Source organism: Neomonachus schauinslandi, chromosome 2 (assembly GCF_002201575.2).
Source record: "Neomonachus schauinslandi chromosome 2, ASM220157v2, whole genome shotgun sequence".
NCBI lineage: Eukaryota > Metazoa > Chordata > Mammalia > Carnivora > Phocidae > Neomonachus > Neomonachus schauinslandi.
In genome coordinates, this window is record NC_058404.1 from 173,719,491 (window position 1) to 173,738,412 (window position 18,922).

At 39.1% G+C, this 18,922-nt stretch overlaps 1 protein-coding gene across 1 annotated transcript in view; it reads right to left on the minus strand.

The window, feature by feature from the left end:
* DTHD1 (death domain containing 1) overlaps positions 1–18,922 on the minus strand; it is a 69,804-nt gene that overhangs the window by 11,782 nt on the left and 39,100 nt on the right. The window contains 1 exon segment of the mRNA XM_021701637.2: positions 18,558–18,802. Within this exon segment, the coding sequence (XP_021557312.2) occupies positions 18,558–18,802 (245 nt within the window).

Genomic DNA, 18,922 nt, shown 5'->3' on the forward strand with positions numbered 1-18,922 from the left:
CCCACATTGTGCAAGGGGGCAACTGTATATAAACATGTATGTGTGTTTTTAGGCAAATCCACCCTGACCCCCACAAATGGAAGTCTGTCCGATCATATCACATTTACTCAGTTATTTCAGACCCAGTAAACACAGGTTAGTTTCTTACCCAGAAAGTACCTCAACTTTCATATAAAAATCTTCTAAGCTGGTAAACCCTCAGCACCCATTTATTAGGCAAGTCTGAAACTCTCAAAATTGAGCCTGCTTCACTGTTATTTACAAATTCTTTTTCTTCTTGGTTATCTCATCTATCTTTGCCCAAAATACTGTGAGGAAAATGAAGGAGCTCTTACTGTTTTCCTCTCTGATCAGTGAGGATAGCAAGGCTCAAGAGTGGTTGAGGTCTCATGGCTGGGACCTCAGAGAGTTGAGTGGAGGGTTGAACCCCGCTGTGATTAACTCTAAAGCTGGTGCTTTCTTTCCCTAATACAAGACTGCTTGAGCATGCAGGCTCTGAGGTACTTCTGAGCTTAAACCCCACTCTGTCAATTGTTGGTTCCTGAGAGTCAATTCATGCCTCAGTTTCCTAAACCTTAAATTTTCTATCCTTATCTTATCTACTTCTTAGGTTTGTAGTGAGCTTTGAATGAAATAAAATAATGCACTTTCATTGGAATAAAATGGAATAGCTTAGTTGAGTTCCTTGCACACCGTGAGTGCTTGACAAAAGTCACTCGTTTTGGTCACCCCTGTCTTACAGAACTAGAGTCTCATGTTGCATGCAGAAAGGCTTTATACACCTCCCAAATTCAAATACATAGATGCTTGTCCAAAGATCCATTTGTAACTAAAGCTAATCCTGTTAAGTATAGCTTTATGTATAGCAAGACTTGATCTGAGTGTTGCCATGACATAAAAATCCTGGAGACCCTCTCTTTTCCGGTAGTCTCACGGGGTCAGGCACTGCTGACCACCTAGTCTCTGACAGGGCTTAGAAACACAAAGTTTCCATCTTGGCCAGGATTCACCCTCACTCTATTGTGCTTTCAGGATGCTTAGGATGGTGCCGGTGTTAACTAAGTTAACCTCACTCTAGAAACATGTGCTTGAAAACAAGAATGAGAAACAAGGCAGTGCAAACAATTGCCCTGACAGTTGCCTCTAGGGCTGATTTGTTTGATAACATAAGTCATCATCGTGCATCCGCCCCCCCCTTCCAGCCTAGGACAAACTTGCATCAGATGAGGGAGTTCAGCAAGGATGATGGGGTGAAATTCCTGCAGAAATCACTACAATAATCCACAAAACTTAATATAAAAGTAAGAAAAGGGGGGGGGTGGTCAGAACAATTATAAATCCTTCCCATTATTTCACACATATTTTGAAGTGCTAAGTGGAAACAATGCCATAATATGATGCTATCTTTGAATCCCAGAGGAATATCCTACTTGGGGGCACCTGGGTGGCTTAGTTGGTTGAGTGTCAGCTCAAGTTATGATCTCAGGGTCATGAGATCAAGCCCCACGTCAGGCTCCACCCTCAGCAGAGAGTTTGCTTGTCCCTCTCCCTCTGCTCCTCCCCCTGCTCTCTCTTTCTCTCTCTCAAATAAATTAATAAAATATTTTTTAAAAAGGAATATCCTGGGGTGCCTGGGTGGCTCAGTCATTAAGCGTCTGCCTTCAGCTCAGGTCATGATCCCAGGGTGCTGGGATCGAGCCCCGCATCGGGCTCCCTGCTTGGCAGGGAGCCTGCTTCTCCCTCTCCCACTCCCCCTGCTTGTGTTCCTTCTCTCGCTGTGTCTCTGTCTGTCAAATAAATAAATAAAATCTTTAAAAAAAAAGGAATATCCTATTTTAAATTACTATTAGGTGCTAATTCTAAGAGCACCCACAATAATACTATTGCTATGGGCAGATATAGAAATAATAAGTGGAGGTTTTCTCTTTAATTTCTACCTGTCTACTACTTTTCAGGGTCTCTACTAGAGAACCAGTTTTTATGTAAAGTAACATGAAAACTTTCTGACACTTAAAGCACCATCTAGCATGGATGCCACCTAGCACCGCAGAACGACGTCAGTGAAATATAACAAACAAACAAAAATGCCATGCTGATGTTATTATTTTATATTTACCCTATGGGCACTTTTGCATGAAGAGACTTTCACTGGTTAATTATTATGATATCTTGTGGCAACAATTCCTCCATCCAGTCTTAACTCCCACACCCTTTCTACCTCCACATACCTACTGCAGATTTTTCTGATAAATGGGTCATTTATTTTGTAGTTAGAAGATATCCAAGTAAAAGTGTATGAATAATAATAGATCAGGAAAGTATATATAATTAGAATGTTTCTGTGTATCTTTAGCACAGATTTTACCAGAAGCTTTTAAGATACCATAACTAAATACTGGCTTTCACTGCTTACTTTTACTGATTTATCTTGCATAGAGGTCTCTGCAACTAAGTAATTGCTGCCATTTGCTTAACTTGAGTTCATTTATTGCATCATAATAGCAAATTGTATATTCTCAATCTTTCTAATGTACAATTTCTACAGAATTCTTAATGGCTTTGCACTGTAAATAAGTTAGATAGAATATTGATCAAAGAAGTAATCTGGTACAAATGATTAATGTCAGCATAAAACTTTGTGCTGCAGTTATGCATGCAAGGTAACACCAAATCAAAGCTGAGCCAGTATCAATGTGGAGCGAGGACGTACCGGTGTGAAGAAGTGGCTAGACTTCTAGTTTCCAGTCAGGCATGTAAGAGGCTGGAAGTTGCCACTCTGTCCTAATAAGTAAAAATGCTGACAAACTGAAAAATCGACAACTCTTTTTAGATCCATCAGACAAGTGAGGTCACAGGGTGAACCTCTGTCCCCAAAATTGAAGAGACTGACAGATGAATACAGAAAATCACAGCTTACCAGAGCAGAAACTGCCTCCAGATGCAGTGCCAGGTAAGGAAACCTGAACTATAATTGACAAATTGCTGGAGGCTTAATGTGAACAGATCTAAGAGTTAAAAACTTCAGAGAGACTCAGTCAAGGGGAACTCACACACTTTTGTGAATTTTACCTCCATGAACTTCCACCAGGTTCTCGTAGTGAAAGCTCAGAAAAATTCCCCCTGCTTCCAGCAGGGAGAAGGGGAAAAGAACCACTTTTAAATATACCAGAAAGTTCTGTAGAACTTAGTAGAAAGTTCTTAGTAGAAACTATATAGCCAGAGCCTAATCTGCTGGGGTTTTATTAGAGTCTTAACTGACGGGGGAGAGGAGGGAAATGCCCAACTCCACCCTCCTCTAGACATCCTGCCCCCCCAGAATGGGGAAGTTAGGAGGGAGACTGAGGGACTCATGTGAAGTTCATAGTCCAGAGGTACAAGATCACTGAATACTGAGACCTCATCATAGGGCTATAGAACACCTCCCCTCACCCAAACCTTACCACCACATTACTCAAGGCCTATTTGCAGTAGTTCCTTTTACCCAGTACAGTGTGTTCAGTTATCAAGAAAAAAATGACAAAACATACTAAAAGGCAAAAAGACACAATTTGAGGAAACAGAGCAAGCATCAGAACCAGACTCAGATATGGCAAGGATGTTAGAAACAGCAGACCAAAAATTTTACAGAACTAGGATTAATATGCTAAGGGCTGTAACTGAAAAAGTGGATAGTACATAAGAGCAAATGGGCACTGTAAGCAGAGGGGTGGAAATTCTGAGGAAGAACCAAAAAAGAGTGCTAGAGATCAAAAACACTGTAACAGAGATGAATGTAACTGTAACATTCATCAACAAAAACACTGTAACAGCCATATCAGTATGGCTGAGGAGGGAATTCCTGAGCTTGAGGATCTCTCAATAGAAATCACAAAGTTAAAAATGAAAGAGAGAAAAAAAAAAAGAGATAAACAGAATATCCAAGAACTAAGGAACTACAAAAACCATACATGTAATAGAAATTCCAGAAGGAGAAGAAATATATAAAGGAACAGAAGAATTATATGAAATAATAGTGAGAATTTCTGCAAATGATTGTCAGAGATGAAACCACAGATCCAAGAAGCTCAGAAAATACCAAGCAGGACAAATGACAGACAAATACAGAACTATTATTATTTCATTCCAAACCCACGACAATAATTTGAATAACCGTCATCCCCGTTTCCCAGATGTAACTTCTTCAAGGTAACATGGTCTTGAAACCTAGGTCTGTCTAAAGCCCTAACTTAAACAGTGAATCATAGTGCCTCCAGATAATGATATCAGCTACTATTTTTTGTTATTTACCATGTACGGATAATTACTCTAACCATTTAGAGTATATCATATAACCTCAGTATAGTCTACTCTATCTACAACCTTGTGAGATAGTTGTTATTATGTCTACTTTACAAATGAGAAAACTGAGGTCTAGAGAGGTAAAATAATTTGACCAAAAATATTTAAATTAACACTTGTAAGAATACAGATCCTTTATTTTTTAACCTGTAAGTTAAAACTTGTATGTAAAGTGAAGGTTGAAAGTGGGGCGCCTGGGTGGCTCAGTTGGTTAAGCGACTGCCTTCGGCTCAGGTCATGATCCTGGAGTCCCAGGATCGAGTCTTGCATCGGGCTCCCTGCTCGGCAGGGAGTCTGCTTCTCCCTCTGACCCTCCCAACCCTCCCCCCTCTCATGTGCTCTCTCTCTCAGTCTCTCTCTCTCAAATAAATAAATAAAATCTTAAAAAAAAAAAAAAGTGTAAGGCAAGATGTTCACTCAACCATTCTAGTACTCGTTGTGCTATGCTCACCATTTACATAAATCGACTTTACCGGTCTGGACTGGGAGCCAGTATTAGGTGAAGGGAAAGAGCTCAGCTCAGCCTAATCGTACTACTTATTAAACTTGAGATCTTAAAGTATTCCCTTTGTGCCTCAAATTCCTCATGTATAAAATGGGCATGTTACTAGTACCTGCCTCATAGAGCCATTGAAGGGAACACTGAGTTCTTTTTTAAAAATTTCTACTTATTTATTTTAAGTAATCTCTATACCCAAAGTTAGGCTTGAAATCACAATCCCGAGATCAAGAGGCATACGCTCTACCCCTGAGCCAGCCAGGTGCCCCAGAAACACTGAGTTCTAGCATGTAACTTAAAGCAGGACATTGTATGTAGGAAGTACTCAAAATAATAGCTGTCATTACTTAATATTTTTCTCTTTAAAATTACTCTTTTTAACCTACACAAATGCATTTTTAAAAGAAACTGGTATTTTAGTCATAAGTGGAAAAACAATTTCGCTTATATAACCACATGGAAACCTTAAAAATAAATACAATTAAAACAATACTATTGAATTCTGTTGCCAACCAAGATTTCTGAGCCTAAGAATTGTCCTCTGCTTATTAACAGGGAAGCTTTTGTGTTAGAGAGATGTGAAAATATGCTAACATTAACCTGAGATCTACTCAGAGGGTCAGGGAAAGGATTAGAGAGCAAATAACTTCCTCACCATGTGAATCCATTTTATTTAAAGCTGGTGTGTTACCATCCTTAAAAAAAAAAAAAGGGAAATAAAAAGCTCTTGCAGTTTGGGAAAAAGCATTATAACTGAACATTCCCTTTTATCTGCTGGGAATCATATCTTTTACTGTAAACATATATGGGAAGTATTTTTGTTCTTTTAAAACCATAGCGAATATTTTGAGGGAATCTGAATTATAAATCATCACAAAAAGCAAGGAATGTGAACTTATAACCTAAGCCAGAGAAAGCTGGAGCCTTCATCATATGAAAGGGATAGCAATTATCTCTGCTCTGAAATGAGGTGTTATGAACTATTGTCACCACATGAGTTAGACAGAGGACCTTACTGAGCTGTTCAGAAGTGACTATGCATTTAACACCAAGATGATAGAGAAAGTCTCTTCTGCCTCAGAAGCAGAAAAATCCCAAATAACAAGGGAAACCACCATCCGAGGCTATGGCAGCTCTATTTCAAGATTTTAGCTCTATTTTAGCTTCAACAAAAGGTCCAACCAGTCTGGCTCTCTGAAAGGTCTAGAATTGCCAAACACGCTGAAAGGGCAAGGGATATGAGAGGCAATATGACATGGTAATAAAAGTGGCAGATGTAAAGTAAGCAAGGATATGGCTTGCTCAAGGAACAAGGGGACATGGAACAGTATGAAACAGGAATGACTTTGAAGTCTGGGTCCCAGCACAGCCTCTGGCCCTGGGAGGTGGTGCAAGTCCAGGCAAGTCATCTACACTCTCTTACTAAACTCTCTGAGGCAGAGACCATGGATCCTGCCTCTAAAGTATGCTGAGGGTAGATCGAAATAAAGTCCATAAAGGACCTGACCTACACTAAAAATTCAACTGTGACAGAGACACACACAAATACAATCTGTGGGCACTTTTTGAACCTTGTTTTTGAACAAATTCACTATAGAAAGAGAAAATTGAGTTAGTAGGTAAATATAAAACATAGGCTGGGTAGTAGATGCTGTTAAGTAATAATTGCTAATATCATTGGGTGTAGCAATGGTACTGTGTTTTTTTAAAATCCTTACCCTCTTAGAAAACATACAGAATTTTTTTTACAAGTAAAGTGATACAGTAGCTTTAAGTGATTTGCTTTAAGAGATTCAAACAAAAAAAACCCAGTGGTATTAGGTGAAACAAGAATGGCAGGGGCGCTTGGGTGGCTCAGTCTGTTAAGCGTCTGCCTTTGGCTCAGGTCAAGATCCCAGGGTCCTGGGATGAAGCCCTGCTCAGTGGGGAGCCTGCTTCTCCCTCTCCCTCTGCCCCTCCCCCCTGCTCATGCTTGCTCGCTCGCTCTCCCTCTTTCTCAGACAAATCAATAAAATCTTTTTTAAAAATGGCACAAGATGATAGGTCCATGTAAATTCATTATGTATTTTCTCTATTTTTGTGGGCCTTTGAAAATCCCTACACCCCCATAAACTTTTAAAATAAATAAAAGACACCAACAACAGTCAATACATATCCTCTTGTTTTCAACGTGGATATTATTGTCATTGTACAGTCAGTGTAGAACTTCCTGAAGGCTTTGGCAGAAATGCTTGGTCCACACAATAAAAGGAAGTGCTTCTACACAGAGAAATCTGAAGACCAGCATAAACCCACAGAGAAGTAAGATTAAGAGAGAGAGGGAGAAAAAAAAAAAAAACAGGTTTAGAGCAAGATGAGTTGACCGAGAGTGGTCTAGCTTGGAGAAAAATCTAGAAATTAACTTTTTTTGGAAATGAAATCAGACTGCTACCAATCCCAGAAGAAATCCCAATCCATATCTTTGTTTAAGCTCAGGTCTTTCTTAGTCTTAAGCCTGTGTTCATTTTACTGCAGCCAAGCTTATGTTTTTGTTTTTCCATTAGTTCTTTCAATTGCTTCTTAGAAAATGGCTCTTTTTATTTAGGGCTTTAATTTGATCATGGCTTTGTCAAGAGGATGGGAATAAATCTCTCTCAGCCTTTGAAAAAGTCAGTCACGAAGGGAGATACCTTCAGGATGCTGGTAACCAGATGGACCAATTCAAGAAACCCCACCTGATGTAAGGAGCTGGGACAGATGGAAGGAAGGGGCTTTCAGGGATGGCTGCAGATGTAACATGAGCAAGGTTCTGGATAACTCCAGAACTATAGGTAGGACATACATGGAGTCAATAAAAAAAAGTTGTCAAAATCAGTCTGGAATAGATAAATATAATTTTGAAATTAGTGTCTCCATGTTCATTTTTTTTAATCTACCAAAGGGCAAAATGGTACATATACAGCAGTTCAAATGACATAAAATATACAGAGCACTTCCAACATGCCCGGCACACAGCAAACACTGGGTAAATGTTAACTATTGCTAATATACTTGAAACTTTGCTCACTGTTCCAAGCAATTCTGGCAAAAGCAGACGCCTTTGATCCATAAATGTAGTTATGTGGGAGACACAACTGATTTTTTTTTATTTGAATTATTTTCTTTTTTATTATGTTAATCACCATACATTACATCAGTAGTTTTTGATGTAGTGTTCCATGACTCATTGTTTGTGTATAACACCCAGTGCTCCATGCAGAACGTGCCCTCTTTAATACCCATCACCGGGCTAACCCATCCCCCCACCCCCCTCCCCTCTAGAACCCTCAGTTCGTTTCTCAGAGTCCATAGTCTCTCATGGTTCGTCTCCCCCTCCAATTTCCCCCCTTCATTTTTCCCTTCCTACTGTCTTCTTCTTTTTTTTTTTTTAACATATAATGTATTATTTGTTTCAGAGGTACAGTTCTGTGATTCAACAGTCTTACACAATTCACAGCGCTCACCATAGCACATACCCTCCCCAATGTCTATTATGACACTATCGATTTTACAAGCAGCTCAGCAAATCAAAGGTATGCAACACCATTCAAATTTATATAAACTACCTCCTCTTTATTGTTCCACTTTTAAATTATAATCCCAATGCGTTTTTGTCAGTCCTGAAGACTGTCAAGGTGCCTGTTCAGCTTGGAGCATTGTGTTTTTCTGGTGTATTCTAATTTCTAGATTCTAGAATTAGATGCTAATATCTAATTCCAATATTCTTTTGTAGAATTTTTTTCAAGTTTCCTGATTTTTTTTGCCTTGTTTTGTTTTTTTGGCTTATAGATAGGAGTAGCCTTTCCAAAGAAATAGTGATATGAATATTACAAGGAAAGGCCTGGATAGCCACAAACATCTTCCTTCCAGGTTTGGCCACAGCTGTAAAATCCCCACATTAGTCATTCCTTTGAAGGCATGGTAGGCTTCTGCTAAATGTAACTAACCATTAGGGGGAAAAGCAAACACGTAAAGCTTTTGTGGGCTATAAAGACTCCTCCTTCAATTCTTTTATCAATTTCCCCAGCATGCATTCATTTATTCATTAAACAGTTCAACAGAACATTATTGAATCCATACCTGGGAGATGGGGGATTGCAAAATGGAATGATCTCTGCTTCCAGCCCTGAGGAACTCAGTTACGGAAGGAGACTCTAGGTATCACAGTGAGGAGTGCCACCATTGGAATCAGACAAACTGGATTCCAACAGTAGCTTTGCCATTCTCCAGCTATTTTCCCTTGAACAAACTGCTCCATGCTTCCCCATTCTCTGAAGTGTCCTAGAACTTACCATCTTGGCCATTCACTAGCAGTTAATCATCAGTTCCTGTCCTGTGATGTTACTAGATTGTTGTAGTCAATTATTATTTATCTATTGCATTGTTTTATAACTTTTGAAGTGTTTATGCTTTACTTCCTGAACTGGATTGTAATTTCCGAAAGCTAGGGCTTTGACCACTATTACTATTATCTTTTAGGTCTTAGGTAATATCCCATATATAGCTGGCATTTAATTAGTAATCATTAATTGACATATTGGCTGATATTTCTACAGAAAAACATTACAGTTGGAGTTCATGAACTGGAAATTGTTTGAATTAATGAACATCATTTTTTTACTTACTAAATGTTACGATTTTAGAATACATGTAAACATATCAATTACTTTTTTGTTAAAATTTTCTCAGAGAGGGAAGAATTTATGTGTTTCCTATGTAAAAGAATTCTTGAAATCCACAAGACAATATGGAGCACAATTCCTGGTTTACTTATACTGTCCGCTGAGCAGAGAAAACCTTTCCTTGTATGAACAGACAGTGAAGGAGGGGGAATGAGGAGGAGGAGTGAGAAGGAACAGAGAAGGAGAAGGGGGAAGAGATGGGGAAGAGTGGAGGAGAAGGGAGAAAGAGGGGGGAGGAAAAAGAAAAAGGAGGGGTAGATAAAGAGGAAGGAGAGCAGCAAGAGAAGGGAAAGGTTCTCTTATGATTATACTGGTGGGCAAAGCCCCTTCCAAAAAAGGATCCTGTTTCTGGCTAAACCAGTTTTGATCATTTTCTTCCTTAAATATCTCATATACAATATAAGGTAGATTTTTCAGTGGTATGGTCAAGGCTGTCTTTGAAGGTCATTCTGATGGCTTAGAGGAAAGTAAGATTGCAGTCATGGAAGGCAGGTCAAGGAAGAGCCAAGGAGAGCTAGAACTGCAACAATGGAAAGAGGGAGAAGGCTTTGTAAAATTTTCACAGGTTAAAAAAAAAATGGACATATCTCTACTTACCAAGATTTTAGTGTCTTTCTTCTATAATTGATAGGGGTGGAGCATAAAGCAATATACATGTTATTACAATTAACTCTAGTGAGGAAAGCATGAAACTAAGTTACAGAAAATTCCAAAATCACCATGAGGTTCATGATGCCTCCCCTCCACCCACCCCCTGTCAAACACACACACACACACACAAGCCAACAAAACTCTGATTTCTCTTATCCAGTTTCATTTGAAAAGCATACACCTGGTAAATTCTGCTTTCTTCACAGCCAGCAATGGGATATGAAATTCCATGTTATTCTTGAACCTTAAAATAACTCTGTAAATGATTACAACTAAAAAAACCTAGTAGAATTGAAGAGCCTGTGAATGTAAAAATTTTCCATAGTTCCGGATCTTCTCATTTATATAGTTGAGATTATTCTTTATAGTATTTCATATGCTTAGGTAAAAAAAAAAAAAAAGTCATATTAAAAAATAAAGTCATTGCTGACAGGGCAGGGAGATGGCCCTGTAAGTCCAAAGTGGTGAGAAGATGGTGATTGTGGCGTAAATGGTGTACCAGCCTCTGCCTGCTTCCTCCCTTTGACAAAGCAAGTTATTTAATGTGGTGAGAAAGTAAGTGTTGAAGCAGTATCATTATTTACTAGAAATCACATGTCATGAGTTCAGTTTAAAAAAAAAAAAGAGGAAGTTCAGGCTAAGCAAAACTTGGGTCAGCAGATGGCTTACGTAAATATGTAGGTGAGGTATGACTGAGAAAGTAGGGCCCCTGCAGAATCCCACAGAAACAGCCTCCAGACCCAGAACCCTTCTCTCCTTCAGAACAAAACTTCCAAGCAGAGAGGAAGACTAAAAGGCAGTCACAATAGCACAAATAACCAAATGACAGTCACCTATGTGACGTGATTTCAGAAGCACACACATATGCACACACCACTTCCTTCCACCTAAAAAAACCTTTGAGAGTTTTTTGAAACTTGCCTTGTTTCTGCCAAAGTACAAATAGAAATGGTGTGAACTGAATTCACTTGAATTTTTTGTAAAAGAAGGAAGTTTGAAGCACAGCTTAGGAAAGACTTAGAGACAAATCATTGTTCTTTTCCACCATAAGTTTACACATATATTGATTATGTGACCATTTTCAGAAGATCATATTGAAATGTGAATTAGCATGAGGACCCTCTTCATCGTTCAAACCAATTCACCTCTCTCTTCCCCTCCAATGAGCATTCGCCAGGGAATCCTTGATTAAAATTCATGCCCATGACAGTGTGGGTACTTGCTGTTTCCCTCACCACAGTGCTCTCCTGGCCACACAGACAGATGAGTTTCCTGTCAGTTACTCCTCAACCCAGAAGAAACTCCACAGTGAAGCTTCTGTAAGCACACACTTCAAATTCTGTCAACCCTCCAAGGCTAATTTATTTTCCTTCTTGACACTTCTCACTTTCCTCTTCACACTTTGTGTATTTAAAATACAAGCTCTACTTATGAATTCATTCATTCAACAAACGTTATTTGAGCTCCTAACCCATGGCAGGCACTCTTCCAGGGTCTTGTAACTCAGCAATGAACAACAGATAAAGGTTCTTGCCCTCAAGGGGCTCATGTTCTCACTGTGAAGTAGTCGTGCTCCTATGATAAACATAATAAACAAAGAAATAAATGTTAATATCAATGCTTCAGAGGAAAGAAAAAAAAAAGCATTGCACGTTAAGGAGGATCAGGAGTGTCAGGTTGTGTGGGGAGGAGTAGAGTGCAATAAGAAATAGAATCAGAGTAGGCCTCAGAGAGAAGGGGAAATTTCATCAAAGAATTAGAGGAGGTGGGGCGCCTGGGTGGCTCAGTTGGTTAAGCGACTGCCTTCGGCTCGGGTCATGATCCTGGAGTCCCGGGATCGAGTCCCGCATCGGGCTCCCTGATCAGCGGGGAGTCTGCTTCTCCCTCTGACCCTCCCCCCTCTCATGTGCTCTCCCTCTAATAAATAAATAAAATCTTTAAAAATAAATAAAATAAATAAAATCTTTGGGGCGCCTGGGTGGCTCAGTTGGTTGAGCGACTGCCTTCGGCTCGGGTCATGATCCTGGAGTCCCCGGATCGAGTCCCATATCGGGCTCCTTGCTCAGCAGGGGGTCTGCTTCTCCCTCTGACCCTCCCCCCTCTCATGCTCTCTCTGTCTCATTCTCTCTCTCAAATAAATAAAATCTTTAAAACAAAAAGAATTAGAGGAGGTGAGGGTATTGGTCTTGCTGGTATCTGATGGATGGAAGAACACTCCAGGCAAGGGGAACCACTAACATAAGGACCTGAAGCAGAAGCAGTGTGGCAAGTTCCAAGAACACTAAAAGGGTCATTGTGGCTAGAGTTGAACAAGGGAAGAGTATAGGAGAGACTGTCCTAGAGTCAATGGGGGCCAAGTTCATACTGAGGAAGTAGTCTTTTACCGTGAGTGAAACTAGGAGCCATTGCAGGGTTTGGAGCAGAGACAGGAAATGATCTGACTGATGGTTTAGAGGCTCATTCTCCTATGAGTTGACAATAGTCTGCAGAGAGGTAAGAAGAAAATGAGACCATACATGGTTTAGAGACTCATTCTCCTATGAGTTGACAATAGTCTGCAGAGAGGTAAGAAGAAAATGAGACCATACATAAAGAAACACTACTGTATGTCTGGTCCATGGGATACAAAAAGTTTTGGTTGAATGGATTAATATATGAAAGAATGGAATATGGAGGCTGAGGAATGAGACACAGAGTTCCTCCCAAACATGAGGTAATGGGTGATATGTTTTCACATCTTTGGAAATCAGACAGTACATTAAGGTCAAACATTAGAATTATGTGTTATGTGAATGTGTATGTTTCTATCTATATACATATGTATAAATATTCACTGCTTGTCTTCTGTGTGAAAGCACTTTTACTTTTGACAAATGCCTTCACCTAATTTACGCTGCATGTACAAATGTGTGCATACCATAGTGTTCGTTAATGCTAACCTCCATATAATAGGGCTGCTTTCATTTCCTGAAAAATAGCATATTCTAATACTGTCAAGCTGAGGTCAATTTTTTTTTTAAATTCTGAACTTTATAGAAGGAATCTGTTCTTACAAACTGAAGGTCATGGTTTCAATTCCCACTTAGGTATATTAGTTTGAGAAGAGGGAAAATTTTCTACAGTCACAGACTTTTTTTTCTCAACCCAAAAAACTTCTAGTAAGCAGGCATGAAAAAGGGCCGAAAGAATGTACCTGGAAAGCCCTCTACAAACCTATCTGGAAGACAAAGAAAGGACTAATGGCTATGAAGAGTAGCTTGATATATGAAGGTCAACAGACAAGTAAAATGCACTATCTTTAAACATGCCAATAGAGTTTCAAGATTATCACTGTCAAGACTGAACAATCTTGGGGCGCCTGGTGGCTCAGTCTTTAAGCGTCTGCCTTCAGCTCAGATCATGATCCCGGGGTCCTGGGATCGAGCCCCGCATCGGGCTCCCTGCTCAGCGGGAAGCCTGCTTCTCCCTCTCCCACTCCCCCTGCTTGTGTTCCCTCTCTTGCTGTGTCTCTCTCTTTCAAATAAATAATAAAATCTTTTTTTTAAAAAAAAAGACTAAACAATCTTAAGGTTTGAAGAAATTGCCTCATTCATCTGACTATTCATAAATAATTATCGAGCATGTACTGTATGCCTGGCACTGGAAATGCAAATTGAACAGGACAATATCTGTGCCTAGATAATAATTGCATTTCCAACTAGAATAACATCACCCTCCAGGAGGGAAAATTCGCTCTTGGGCAAGTTGAAAAGACTTTGCACTTTTAATTTATAAAATACAAATATGCATACTGTGTATCTGTGATATTAAAATTTAATGGGGAGGGTTGATTAGAGGGAAAATATCTAAAAAGACTCCTTAGGAGGGCAAAAACAAACACAAAAGATTGAGAAATATTTGTCTACTGGGAATCGAGTGATTATGATAAAATACAGTAACTGGGGGCACCTGGGTGGCTCAGATGGTTAAGCATCTGCCTTCGGCTCAGGTCATGATCCCTGGGTCCTGGGATCGAGCCCCGCATTGGGCTCCGTGCTCAAGTGGGGAGCCTGCTTCTCCCTCTCCCTCTGCCATTCTCTCTACTTGTGCTCTCTGGCTCTATCTCTCTGTCAAATAAATAAATAAAATCTTTTTTTAAAAAAATAAAATAAAATAAAATAAAATACAGTAACTGCAGCAATAGGGAAAGTGTAGGGTGTTGTGGGAACACATACCAAACACACCAAAGTTTATAGCGAAGGGGAAGTCAAGGAAGCCTTCCTGGGAGAAGTCACACCTCAGCAGAGCTATAAGGGATGACCAGTAGGATTTGTTCAGGCAAGCAGGTGAGGAATGGTTTGCTAGAATCAAGGAAGAGGAAGAGCTTGTGCAAAAGACCTGGACAATCACTCACATGGACTTTTATGGAGTGGAGCAAAATCTCTATAAAACCCTAAACCATCTAGCTTGGCTAATTTGGCTCGTTGATTCATGAAGTTAGATAGGCCACAGAGAAAACACTGAAAACTGAAAGCTGAATTTGTGTCATGTTTTGGACCTCACATTTGTCCTCTCTTCCATAAGGGGCTTTCTCGCCATTGTTTGCCATCATCACAGTGAAGCCCTCACTACCTCCTGCCGGAGAATTCCAACAGCCCCCTTACCGTCTCCCACCAGTGTCCCTATAGCAGCAGAACAACAGAGTGAGCTGAGGAAGTCATGTACTAAACTGAGCCACCTGGAGAATGTCCCCAATATCCCCTTCCTCTGCGCTGGAATCTTCATGTAGATCCAAATCAACTCTGCCAGCTAAATGTTTGCAAATGAGGCTATAAACCACTGGTTCAAGCAAATTTGAGTGCTCCATTAAGTCCGTACTTCTTAAATTTTTAGAATCTAACGAATACTACAGACCTCCTCCTCATTCATCCGGTCGCAAATATTTAAAGGACCTACAATGCGCCAGGCACTGTTCTAATCACTGATGATGCAGCCAGAGTAAGGAGACAAGGTCCTTTGCTCATGGAGTTTGCTTTCTCAAGGGTCAAAGGCAAATGGAAAATATATGAACAAATAGGTAAATCTTATAATTTCAATTAATGGTCAGAGTTACAAAGTAAGTTTTAAAAGGCTCATGGGTTAAAGAGTGACTTTAGAAAAGGATGTGGGGGGGGCGCCTGGGTGGCTCAGTCGTTAAGCGTCTGCCTTCGGCTCAGGTCATGATCCCAGGGTCCTGGGATCAAGCCCCGCATCGGGCTCCCTGCTCCGCGGAAAGCCTGCTTCTCCCTCTCCCACTCCCCCTGCTTGTGCTCTCTCTCTCGCTGTGTCTCTCTCTGTCAAATAAATAAATAAAATCTTAAAAAAAAAAAAAAAGGATGTGGGGGAAAAATCATAGGAGGTGATACGTAAGCTGAAACCGGAATGATAAAGAACCAGCTATATGACCATCTGAGGGAAGCGAGTCCCAAGTGTAGTGAGCAGCAAGTGCAAAGGCCCTAAGATGGAGATGAAAATGCACAGAGGGAAAACTGATAGTGGGTGTACATTTATACAGCTATACTGTTCTTAAATATAATTTTTTAAGTATAAGTGGTTTAATAGACTGCTACCCTACATATGCCTTCCAAGAACCCTAGAATCTCCTCCAAACCAGCAAGTAAAGAATTAATGTCTCTACAACCCAGCACCTCGGCTGTCATGGCTACTTTCAGTTTGACTGACCAGAATCCAGGTCATATTATTTGTTATATAATTTTCCTATCACCTTTACACTAAAGCATAATACTCATGGAATTATTATACAACTGCAGGGGTGAACATGGAAGTCCTAAAATCCATCTTATGTCCTTGAGTTTATCTAAATCCTGGTTTTATCTGCTAAACAGACAAGAGCAGACTGCGGTTGCACATGTGGGAAGCTGATTTTCTGGGTTTGCATCCTAGTCAGACACTTACTTAGCTATGGGACCCTGAGCAAGTTGATGAAAATTTCTATGCCTCAGTTTCCTGTAAAATGAGAACAGTGATAATGTCTCATGTGCAGATTTAATAATATAGGGCATGTAAAGCACTTGAGCGACATTAGAAATTATTATAATGGTTACTATATGAATTATGAATCCCTGTTAAGCTATGCCTACCACCTCCAGTGCAATTCATTCCTTTTTGTCATATTTTTTCTTCATTTCCACTGGCCAAATTTCTACCAACTTACAAAGCTCAGATAAAATGCTATACCCAGGGGCTCCTGGGTGGCTCAGTCAGTTAAGCGTCTGCCTTCGACTCAGGTCATGATCCCAGGGTCCTGGGATCGAGTCCTGCATCGGGCTCCCTGCTCGGTGGGAGCCTGCTTCTCCCTCTCCTCCCTGCTTGTGCTCTCTCTCACTATCTCTGTCACTATCTGTCTCTCTCTCTCTCTCAGATAAATAAATAAAATATTTTTAAAAAATGCTATACCCACCATGAAATTTCTACCAGCATCAGCTTCCGGAAAAGCTATTTTCCTCCTCTGAACAACTGTGAGTACAATTTATCCCAATAGTCTAAATCATTTGTTGTCTTACAAGGTGATTTTGTACACAGTTAACCCTTGAAGAACACAGGTTTGAAATGCATGGCTCAACCTATACACTGATTTTTTTTATAAATACAGCACATTACTATAAATGTATTTTCCTTATGATTTTCTTAATACTATTCTTTCCTCATTTATTGTAAGAATACAATATATTAAGCATGTAGCATACAATATGGGTCAATCAACTGTTTATGTCATGAGTAAGACTTGTGGTCAACAGTTAGCTATTAATGGTTAAGTTTTGGGGGAGTCCAATTTTATACTCAGATTTTTGACTATGCAGGTGTTGGTGACCCTAACTCCTGAGTTGTTCAAGGGTCCACTGTACGTGTTTTCCATACTCTGCGACATTGTAAATCATTTAGAGCAACACTGCCCCATAGAAATATATTTCGAGACAAACAAGTAATTTGAAATGTTCTAGTTAGCCACATAAAAAGTCTTTTTTAAACAGGTGAAATTAATTTTACAGGGTTAAGTAATAATGTATTTTATTATATTACTTATATTATGATTATATATTTTATTTAGCCCCATAACCGAAATATTATAATTTACTATAAAATCAATATAAACAAATGATTAATGACTTATTTTACATTTTTTTGTACTGCATCTTTGAAATCTAGTGTGTACCTTACACTTAGAGCACATCTCAATTTGGACTAGCCATATTTCAAGCGCCCCACAGACACATACGGATAGTGGCTATCATTTGGGACAACACAGGTTTAGGGCATGTATTACCCTCTATATCTCTGTATTTTTCATAATGCCTGGCATAGCACATAACCTATTTCAGAAGTTCAATTAATATTTGTCAAATTTATTAACTACTTTGTTAATTAAGTTAAAATCAGTACAAAATCTAACAGTACGGAAAACATATTTCTGGTATTCGTAACACAAAGAGCAAAAACATGAAAAAATAATTTTAGCATCTTTAAAGAATAAGTTTACTCTTTAGAGTGATAAAGTGAATTTTTCAGTTATACTTCTCATTAAGAATATACTTTAGAAGTACTAAGTCCTGGATCATTGAAGAAAATAGTATGCACAGCAATAAAATTATTTGTTTGACCTATTTGGAGAAACAATTCAATCTTACTTTCCTGTTAAGAATAAGGATTCGGAGGGGGAGATGAACCATGAGAGACTATGGACTCTGAGAAAGAAACTGAAGGTTCTAGAGGGGAAGGGGGTGGGAGGGATGGGTTAGCCTGGTGATGGGTATTAAAGAGGGCACATACTGAATGGAGCACTGGGTGTTATATGCAAACAATGAATCATGGAACACTACATCAAAAACTAATGATGTAATGTATGGTGATTAACATAACATAATAAAATTAAATTAAAAAAAGAATAAGGATTTTAGGTAAGAGTAATTCACTCTTTAGTGTGCAGGATTTGATAAGTCTGGATGAAAATATTTTGAAGTTGTTTTCCTGCTCACCATATGACTTCTTAAATGTGTTGTGCTCTGAAATATATTCAGTGTTTCATAAATGATTTTCCAGTTATTCTGATGCAGTTACAGAAAATAATGACATTATTTCCATAACTATTAAGAACATACTATCAGGACCAGACCAACTTGAATTATTCCTGTTAGAAAGTCACGATGAAAGAAAGTGAAAATCCTGATATGTATTCCACCACTCTAAAACTGTAGCTACCCACTCCTTCCTTATCAACTCTAGACCTGCCTTTCTTTTTAACCTTAAGTATCCATATGCATGAAGTATAGATTATGGTAGAGAATTATGAAGAATCAACAAAATATGGTAGTTAAGGAAGTAAAATAACTTACCTTTGGCAATTTCAATGGTAATTTGCAAATTGGCAACTGATAATGGTTTTCATCAAGTATAAGAGATTGATCCAAGTTGTGGACTACCTTTTCTTTAGGTATTTTATGAACTACAATGGTGCCCTTATAATGAGGGCAGCTATAGTTTCCAAATTCATCCACCTCTTTGATTTGGAGTTCCAGCCTGGGTTTTCTTTGTAAATGAAAAATAAGCTTGTAATCTTTTCCATAATCCTTCCCATTGCCTAAGAAGTAAAATACATTTGTTACTATTAAAATTTACCACTTTGTCTTACTTACTTTTTTAAAATCCAAATAACTATTTCACTTTTTAAAACTTTTTAAGCTTTTTTGGTGTCGTCGCC